Below are 9,776 nucleotides of genomic sequence, written 5' to 3'. Positions count from 1 at the left end.
TTATTTCAGACCTGACAAGTTATTCTTCCAGTACAGTGCTTTGGAGTGTTAGGAAAATGCACAAATGTTTGTTAAATTAGCTGTAATATTTCCTTCTCCCTTTATAATTGCTTCATCTTTGAAAAACAAAACTCAGTTTTATTTGTTGGAATCAAGAAGTAATTTGACTGTTCTGATTAAGAGCTGTTAGATCACATTTGTTTCACAGTATCACGACTCGTTGCATCGCACAGAAATGCTAGACAATAGTTTTTGGGGTGTAAAAATTCCCCAGTCAAAAATGTCATGCCCAGATGCTAACTAGACCTGAAGCTGTTGATTTTCTCAGCTCTACAGGGTGCTGTGCTGCTTAGCGTAGAGGTGTGGGTGTGACACCGGATGGAAAAAATGCACCTCCCGTAGCCTGCGTTGGCAGCTGCTCCTTTAAGCTTACACACAGGAAACACACAAACATGCACACACATCAATCTCATCTGTCACAGTATTTCTGCCTGTCACCATGGTAACACCCTAAAACTATAGCTATCTGATGGAAGATTGACTTTAGACAGGAGTAAATTTCTGTAATTTGTGTATTTAGTGGATGTGCAAAGGTACGCACATGTACAACCGCAAATGGCAATCAGCTGAAAAGATGCAGAGCTTTTCACAATTGTTAGCAATTACCATTGGATTCAGCATTCATTTCTGTTGTACATAGCCTACTATGTAATGATGCCATTTTCATTCTAGTATGACCACATATTGAGCCAGATGCTTTTTGTTGCTACAGGAAGTATTTCTGCCTTCTCTTTTCTTGTGAAATTGTCCCTGCTTTAACAGACCCCTCAGACATGCCCCAGGTATGTTTTTGCGGAGTGACATTTTGCAGTAGATGTCCTCATTTGAAGTAGGTTTGTATTGATCTGGACTGGGAAGAAGAAAGGAGATTGATTGTAATGTGTGACAGCCCTATCCCTAAACTTGTAAGCCATGCCTTTCTAAGAATGCCTCAGGTCAGACAGAAATAAACTAATGAAAATGACCTGTTTGTAGTGGCCTCACAAATCAATGCATGTAGCAGTCATGTAAGAGACTTCTGGCGATGGCAGACACTAACTGGCAGCTCGGAAGAACATTGACTAAATCACTGAGGCTCTCTTTATCAAAATGAAACGTCTTTAAATCTGATAATCCTCCATTTTAAACAGAGAACATTTGATTGATATGTTTTATTCACCACTGTATCTGGGTGGGAGCTATGACGCATAAAGTAGAGATACTGAAGATTCAAAACCAATCAAAAAATATTTCAAATCATCTTTTGGAAAGATCTTAACTGTGACAATATGTCAGGCCATGTTTAATCATGATAGCTCTTTCTGGAAGCTGTGTGTGTGTGTGTGTGTGTGGTGTGTGTGTGTGTGCGTGTGTTGGCGGGTGCATGTGAAATAGACAGACAGACTGGCTTACAGATATAGATTTAAAGAAGGGAGATGAGTGGTACACAAGAGAGAATGCAATAACACTTCATGGAAAATAACTTGAACCATGAAGTAACTTCATCACAATTAAAACCAAAGCTACAAAGGTCAGATACACCATGTGGCATTAAGCAGCCTTTGTGAGCTTTTGAGGAGGTCTGGCATGGGGCACTTTGATATATTTCAAAGCAACATCAGACATCTAACAGAGCTTTTAAAAACTGCACGTGCATTGGTCTAAAAAAATGCATGGTCAAACACAGAATACATACAACAGTCATCATAAGTTGTGAACAAACCAATAAGGATAGACATACAGTGTAAACTATAGGGTGATGACAGGCTAACGGCTAACTGGCATGCAATATAATCCACCTATAACAGTGTGTGCAATTATGATTAGATACTTAAGATTAAATATTAAAAAATTGTTTGTTATTTTGTGTTGGTCACCCAACGAAACCTTCCTATCTGTCTCATTACAGGGGAAATAAGCCATATTACTAAAAAAAACACTGACTGTCACTGTCAACTGTCAGTAATTTTTGTTAGATGTATAAACTGCCAATAAACTGTATTGACAAGTTTAAGTGTCACAAACAGGTACAATCATAGATTACAATCACAGATACTACCTGTATTGAGAGACAGAAGGCATATGAGAGAGCATGAGAGAGAAGCAATGATTGAGTCTGGGTGTGTTGCTTCACACATATTTACATTTCCAGGCTTATCGATTTTAACCTTCCCCTCAGATAATAATAATAAAACTGTATGCTGTTTGCCTCTCAGCTTTCTTATTTTTGAGTGTTTAGCAGTGCTGATGTAGTCATTAGATTTACTGACTACCTCATTTATCAGTCTTACATTCATCTCATTGCAACTTCACCATATATCACCATAACTCACCTGTATTAATACCACTAATTAGATTTACCAGAGTTAGTTCAGAATGGTTTGTACAGTATTTGTTTTTTCCATTTGTAGGATGAGTGTGCAAGAGAGGAGATTGGGGCTCGTTAATTGGCCACAGAACCACAATACAAAAAACGGATAATGTGTTTGACACAAAATGGCTAACATGAGTAATATAGACAATGAAAATGCTATTATGCCTTTGTGAAATTATATCTCTTAAAGACCATACATTTCTCTTAAAGTACTTTGTTCCCCGCTGCTTTGGAATGAATCATAATGTACTGTAAGCAATGCAGTTAAATGCAAAATGATAACAGTGTGTTATCAGCAGAAATGTACAATAAAACTGCAGTTACCAATCCTGTAGAGTCATGGTAATGCAGAAAACAAATAATAATAATCAACACTTTGGATTGACATGAAAACAGGTTTATTGAGCAAAGTGTCTTGTTAAGACAAAGGAAGACAGAAAGGACAAACTGTCTCAACAACATAGGTGTCAGACTGTGGGCTATGGAGGGCTGAGAGTGTCCAGACAACACCACAGGATGTAATGGCACATAGTCGGACACACCAGCTTGAGAGAAGAACTGTCTTACTAAAAGCAAGACTTGAGAAAAAGAGGCTTCGGTCTTTCATGTCTTAATCACAGTAGAAGTCCAAGTCCTGAAAAAAAGGTAACACAAAATGCAATTAAATGTGATACAACCACGATATCCTACCTCAGAAGAAAATGAAGTATTCATCTTAGATATTGCCCTATAAATACTCACAGCTGTGGTAATCTTAACTGTGTCTTCGACAAACTTATGTGTCTCCTTCACCACAGTTGCAGGGAAGTATCCAATGATACCCATCTGGTCCACATACCGGTCACTATAAACCTGCCAGTGAAAATAACAAATAACCATACACAACATTAGGTGCTTTATGCATTTAACCATCCTCAAGAGGTAATAAAGTAATTTAAATGCTTGCCAGTTTCCAATACAATCAAATTTAATATTTAGCCAAATGTCTTTGTTGACATTTTAGTCAAAAAGGCCTGAAAGTTTCAAACTTTGTCACAGCTGGTCCTTTTGTAACATGTAACAAATATGCACATACACTTCCAGACCAGAAGACTCCAGCGCCCTCCTCTGGTATGAGTTTAGAATACACATAAACCATCTGACCCTTCTTGATGTTGATGAATCTGCAGTCAGGAGCTATGAAGTCATCCAAGGCTGTAGCCATGGAGAGAACATCTAATAAAGCACAGAAAACAAAAGATAAAGGGGAAGAATTGATAAAAGTTATGTTTTTTTTAAATGTAAAAGTTATCAAGCACATGCATTTGATTGTAGAATTGTAATGCATAACAGTTTTCAGGATACACTCTTCTACACACTGCGTCATGCTTCTCTTTAATGCTCTGACTTACATGAGCATTCTGCATCTCCACAAATCTTGCTGTCTGCTAGTTTATCCATGAGGACGGCCCTCGCAGTCTGGTGCAGTAGTCCCACACAGAGCAGAATCACCAGTGGATAACTCATGCTGACCGAAAGAGCAGAACCAAGGGAGTGCCTGTGTGTGCGTGCGGGTGAGAATAAACACGTTTGAAGGAATTTAAAGCTGTAAAAATCCCAAAACACTCTCAGCCAGGACTGAATGGGCTGAGCCCCTACATCATAGGTCGCCTGACCAATCAGTGTTGAGTTTCAGAAATGCCACACTCTGTAGAACTATTCATTTCCCACAGGGGAGTTGGCTGACTTTTCTCAAAATCAGTCTCTTTGCACGAACAAGCTGTGACAGTTTATGTGAACTGTGTGTCCTGAGCTTTGTAAAACTTCATGTGTTGACATACTGCATGTTGTTCTTTCAACAGGTCTATGATTTAAGAGTCATATTTTTGGATAGACTAAAGATTACAAGATAGATTTAACGTTTTACAACACAGGGCTGTATAACGAGATTGAGTTGTAGTTCCCTTTTTGCAATGTGTGTTTGCAATGTGTTTTATGTCACTGGAAGTAAAATGAGTGCAATAATCTAAAATGAGTTTGTTTGTAAAAAGTTGAGTTCAGTTACTTTGTTATTTGTTTATCACATTCAGCTCTACTGATCCTCTGTGACTCTAAGCCTGAGATGAAATATAGGTGTTACTAACTTGTCTCTGTGCCGGATGTGATAGTGTTGTGAAATACAACAGCATAAGAATAATGCCATACCACTAGTAATTGCAACAACAGGAGCAAATTTAATGTAACAGGGCTTTTTTGGTGACATCTGGTCCAGTTAAAATCTAGTCATTTTCTAAACAAATGTGTTAAATAAATGCAAACAAACCTAGTCTGACATATTCAAATACACAATCAGGAAATGGTCAAACAGACACAGTCAGACCCACTTTCACATTGTGTCAAAAACTATGGCCACAAACATACTTGTCAGTCATTTTTAACCACCTCTGAATTAGTCAGATTTTCCATTGCGACCTTTTGTCCTCTCAAGGGCGCCTAGAGGTCCACGGACTTTGGGTCAATATAGGAATATTTGTTAACCAAACACTAGATGGCACTCTTGTCCCCTAGCTGTGGTCAAGAAATTGAACCACTCAAGTCGCTGTTTGTTTGTTTGTTTTTGCCAGGTGAAAACTGACAATCTGGCAAAACACAATGTGGGAGCAACACTGTAATGCTGTATGACTGATTGTTCATAAGTGTAGCATTGGAGTGGATAAGTCAACCTCAAGCTTTATGAAAATAAAAAAGGTTGTGTCTTCATGTTGTCGTTGTGTGTGTGTGTGTGTGTGTGTGTGTGTGTATATGTTGTGATGTGGCGTGGCATTGAACACACAGCTGAGGATGTATTCTCCTTTAAAGCCAACCAACAGGTCAAATTCCATTCATTGACGTAGCACGTCTAAGTTCATGACACATTTAAAAATGTTGTGTAATCACGTTTGACAAGTGTATCTAAAGTCTTTGTAAACGAGTATGTAATTGTTTCCTTTTTCGTCTGATGCAAAGCGGTGCAAAACGCTGTGCGCTTTTTTTTCTAACTTAGGTAGCTAGGCGGGCGGGGTTTAAACCTACATACAACCGCGCACACGACAGAAAACCAATAGACCCGCTCACTCGCGCTGTCCAGTTGTTAAAATTCAGGCACACATTGACATTCAGGGCTATGACGTGGGCACGGCGTAAACTCAAAACGACAGTCTCTGTCGGGGCTGTTATTGTTCGGTTTGAAGAGTTTGGGGGAGGTCGGTGCTTTGTTTTTATTTTGGGGGGGGGGCTGTAAGCTACCACTAGCAGGCTAATTCCACTCAAAAAAAAAACACCTGCATGCCACCATTTTAACAACACAGCATCATATTTATCCAGGTGGTGGTAAAGCTAACAAGTTAGTCCCCAAAGTAGCTGATGGATGCGCGGGTATCGGAGTTGTTTTGCTCAGGAAATGGACACGGTGCTGCGTCCAACGGCAAACCGGGCAATGGCTATTCGGTAGCCCCCAAAAAAGCTTGTGTGAAGAACAACAAGAAATCCAAGGCTCGATACTCTCGCAACTTCAAACCAAGCAATAACACCCCGTATCTACCTCCAGAGGTAAGGCTGAAATTAAGCGCACAAGTGCCGCTAGCGTAACTCCGATGAAGCTCATTTTCCACGACCCACGGCGAAGTAACTTAGCCAACAACAATGTGAACTGAAGTCTGTGTTTGTGTGCATGTGTGGATGTTTTCACACTAGTAAACACAGATATCCACTGCATTTCCCGTCGTCGGGGTTTGCTGCTACCCTGTCCTGACTTTGAACTCGCAGTGACACGTAGCTAGTCGGCAACGTAAAGGGAAATGAATGAGCTGCTGTATACGTAGGCTAGCATTAAAGCAACACTTGCTGCCAACTTAACGTACACGAAGTTGCCAGTCACAGCAGTTTTACAGCGTTTAGCCAAAATGTGTGTGTCAAACTAAACGCGTTTTGCTAATAGCTGGCTAGTATTTAGCCAGCTAGCAAAAGAGGAACAGCTGTGTTTGTAAATATCTAACAGGGGGCGGGTGGGTGTACACTCGGTCAACATACTATACGTAGCTAATGTTGCTATTACAGTCCCTGACATTCACTGAGCCGAGGACTGTGTTACGACACTGTAAGGAAAGAGTCAGCTGAGCTCGTTGTAGTTTATGGCCAGTTACCGTGGTCGTGATGGGACATGTCTCAGCATATACCATGGCTTCAGTTGTTGTTTCAGCTGATTGCATGTAACCAGCTCCCCTTTCCTGCAGCCATCATACATGTTAGTACACACTTGTATATACGTTTGTCCCACTTGTAGGCATGGTAACTGCTAACCTTACATGTATATTGACTTTTACACATCAGTGTGCTTTGCCTAATAGCTGTGCATTAAGGCTTGCTAAGCACTTAGTTTGTATAGCTCTCAGTGACTACCTATTCACGGCAGTGCACTGACCGCTCATTCACTCAGATTGCGTTTCTTTGTGTCTTTTACCAAATCAATAGCCTGTTGTCTCACTTCTCTACAGTCCGACAGCTGTTGTTCCTGTTCTCACTCTCTGTCTCTCTTTGTTTCGCTCCCTGTCTCTTAGGCTGAAGAGGGAAATATAGAGTACAAGGTAAGCAAATTGGCTGTCATGCAAGGATTGTGTTGGATTCAAAAGATGTTTTATTTTCCTTCAAAGTGGGCTAGTGGCTTTATAACACTATAAAAATGAGTGGTTATGTCACTGACAGGAGTGTTATAGGTCACATATATTAGTCAAACACCGTTACAATAAGCTGTCAGCACATGTATAAGAATGTAGAAGTGTAGTCTCACATGGTCTACCATGGACAATCAACACCACAGTGGATTAGCAGGAGCATTTTTAGAATGTGGACAGCTGCTTCCCCTGCCACTTCAAGATTGACTTATTTTACTTAATTAGACCCATGTCGCACGAACTGGCCACAATCTAGGTTTAAGTTCAGCGCTAAAGTCTTTTTCTTTGTCTAGTTGAAGTTGGTGAACCCCACACAATACCGCTTCGAGCACCTGGCAACACAAATGAAATGGCGACTGCAGGAGGGTCGAGGGGAGGCTGTTTATCAAATAGGTGTTGAGGATAATGGCATGCTGGTGGGACTATCAGAGGAAGACATGAGGGCATCACTAAAGACGCTTCATAAGCTGGCAGAAAAGTAAGTGGAGCTATTATCAAAATCACTTTTTATTCAAAACGTAGTGTATTGTCACTGTTTGATATTAAGTTATAACCAAACAAATGGTGAATACAAATGTGCCATCGTAAACACTTTTCAAATATCTCAAGCATACTTAAAGTAACAAGCATTTCATTTTTGTAATTACACTATCAAAACACCACACTTATTATTTCTATATTTGTTAATGTTTTTCTGACAGAGTTGGCGCTGACATCACCGTCCTCAGAGAGCGAGAGGTGGACTATGATTCTGATGTGCCTCGTAAGATTTCTGAGGTTCTCATTCGCAAGGTGCCAGATGACCAGCAGGTCAGGAGGGCTACTATTAGGTCATGTTGTTGCTCTGTGTTGTTGCTCTTTTTTTATTATTTGTTTTTTATTCATGCTTATTCTTTGTGTTTTTTCCTGCAGTTCTTGGACCTGCGAGTAGCTGTACTGGGTAACGTGGACTCTGGAAAGTCCACTCTGTTGGGTGTTTTGACACAGGGTGAGCTGGACAATGGGCGGGGAAGAGCGAGGCTCAACCTCTTCAGACATCTACATGAGATCCAGACTGGACGCACTTCAAGCATCAGCTTTGAAATCCTTGGCTTCAATAGTAAAGGAGAGGTGAGAAAGGAGTCCGACGCCAAAGAATAAATAAGGCATACCCTAGGTTGCCTTATCGAGATGTTCCAAGTAAATCAGACAAGACAATATGATTCTGGTAATATTATAGAAAGAAGTAAGACAGTTCATGCAATTAAATATTAATGTTCTAATGTATTATTCATCAGACTACTGCATCTGCAAGTAATGCGAGTTACTAATATCTAGCCTGATGTATACTTTCAAGTAAATGAGGAATACTTAATACGTCATTTGAATCATGACAATCCAGATACTATTATTTATTTTCCCAGGTTGTGAATTACAGCGAGTCTCGGACAGCAGAGGAGATTTGTGAGTGTGCCTCTAAAATGATTACATTCATTGATCTGGCGGGTCACCACAAGTACTTGAAGACCACCATCTTCGGTCTCACCAGCTACTGTCCGGATTTCGCTATGCTGGTCGTCAGCGCAAATACCGGCATTGGTGAGTACCGACTAATGAATTCAAATTTGTAATAATTTGAGCACCTTTGCATGTCTGTTAAAATTTACTTTTGCTTTCTGCGTGCACTCCATCCAGTCACTTTACTGTTCAGATAAGATAAGCTGAAAGTGGATCGGTCCCAGGGACACAGGCTGTTAATAGACACTTGCAGGACCAGTCTGACAGAGAACTTATGTTTGTGTACACCACACCTTCACACTGTAGTGGACTTACGGTGGCCAGCTGTGGCTCAGCACTTTGCAAACATACAATATCTAAGCTTATGTAACAGACCACCATCCCTACCACAGCTGCTTTACCCCTCGTCCCTGTCTGCCCCTGCTAGTCCCAAAATATCTCAAATACCATCCATTCATGTCAGAGTCCTCTGACCCACTGGAGGTAGCTCAGCCTTAATGCAGATGGGTCAGTAAGCTACTGTGTACATCAACAATTGCTGAAAATACTTACAGGCATTAGCCTTTTGCATAGGGGTTAGGCTCTTCATTTTATGCCCTGAAATACCTAGATGTTTTAAACAAAGGACTTAATTCCACCAAGTCTCTACACCTGCAAAAGTTGTTTTGTTTCCTGCTTCAAAACAACATTCTTTTCTGCAGTTTACAAAGTAGACAAGGTCCTCTTGTGGCAGCTTACAGCTCAGAATATTCTTTCGGTCCTTTTTTCGGGATATACATTTTTCTGTGTAGCTGGGATTCCCCTCTCATTTACATAAAGTAGAGATTTTTCAACTTCAGACATTACATTACACGAATTGGTTTTATTGATAGATTCTGTAATAGTGCATTATGTGCTTTCAGCAACCCACAGACCTTTTTATGATAACAGCGAGTGAGACTAAGGAAACTGGAGCAGGAAGCTTGTACAATACCCAGGTTCAAGAAGGACATACTTTAAGCTGCTGAAACTGGTGGGACAGCTTTTGTAGTTCTTTGCTTTTGGATGTGAAGCCATATTGTTTGTTTTTACTCTTATTTGTTATCGCACTTGCTGTAACAGTAGATCACTATTTCATTTAGCTTGTTGGATTTGGTAGAAGAAAGAAAAACTTGTTGTCAGAAGTGGGATTCGAACCC

At 40.3% G+C, this 9,776-nt stretch overlaps 2 protein-coding genes across 3 annotated transcripts in view; one reads left to right on the top strand and one right to left on the bottom strand.

Moving 5' to 3' along the window:
* Positions 1-2,794: 2,794 nt before the first annotated feature.
* LOC118329451 (otoraplin-like) lies at positions 2,795-4,039 on the bottom strand. Its single transcript, XM_035663643.1, has 4 exons — positions 3,805-4,039; positions 3,489-3,628; positions 3,155-3,265; positions 2,795-3,047 (listed from the first exon to the last, which is right to left on the bottom strand). The coding sequence occupies exons 1-4, from the start codon at positions 3,917-3,919 to the stop codon at positions 3,024-3,026; spliced, it is 390 nt and encodes a 129-aa protein (XP_035519536.1). The 5' UTR covers positions 3,920-4,039; the 3' UTR covers positions 2,795-3,023.
* A 1,531-nt stretch (positions 4,040-5,570) lies between these two features.
* Positions 5,571-9,776, top strand: part of gtpbp2a (GTP binding protein 2a) — a 9,509-nt gene continuing 5,303 nt past the window's right edge. Inside the window, exons 1-6 of one of the 2 annotated variants that reach the window (XM_035663128.1) lie at positions 5,571-5,980; positions 6,988-7,014; positions 7,395-7,579; positions 7,803-7,911; positions 8,014-8,211; positions 8,505-8,679. In XM_035663128.1, the coding sequence (XP_035519021.1) occupies positions 5,795-5,980; positions 6,988-7,014; positions 7,395-7,579; positions 7,803-7,911; positions 8,014-8,211; positions 8,505-8,679 (880 nt within the window). In that variant the 5' untranslated portion in view covers positions 5,571-5,794. Of the gene's footprint in view, positions 5,981-6,655; positions 6,675-6,987; positions 7,015-7,394; positions 7,580-7,802; positions 7,912-8,013; positions 8,212-8,504; positions 8,680-9,776 lie in introns of those variants that run through there. The other variant, XM_035663129.1, reaches the window with a different exon arrangement.

Source organism: Morone saxatilis, unplaced genomic scaffold (assembly GCF_004916995.1).
Source record: "Morone saxatilis isolate NCDOM2014 unplaced genomic scaffold, NCSU_SB_2.0 Contig19, whole genome shotgun sequence".
NCBI classification, from domain to species: domain Eukaryota; kingdom Metazoa; phylum Chordata; class Actinopteri; family Moronidae; genus Morone; species Morone saxatilis.
Note: the sequence above shows the minus strand (reverse complement) of the source record. Positions and strands in the feature narration are given on the sequence as shown.

What these genes read in the sequence shown, in the direction of transcription:
- LOC118329451 (XM_035663643.1), bottom strand. Translation starts at nt 3,919, where the DNA reads ATGAGTTATCCACTGGTGATTCTGCTCTGTGTGGGACTACTGCACCAG. An exon ending in GAGTCTTCTGGTCTGGAAGT is followed by an intron (nt 3,266 to 3,488) that starts GTATGTGCATAT and finishes TTTCACTGGCAG; the next exon opens with GTTTATAGTGACCGGTATGT. An exon ending in CAGTTAAGATTACCACAGCT is followed by an intron (nt 3,048 to 3,154) that starts GTGAGTATTTAT and finishes CCTTTTTTTCAG; the next exon opens with GACTTGGACTTCTACTGTGA.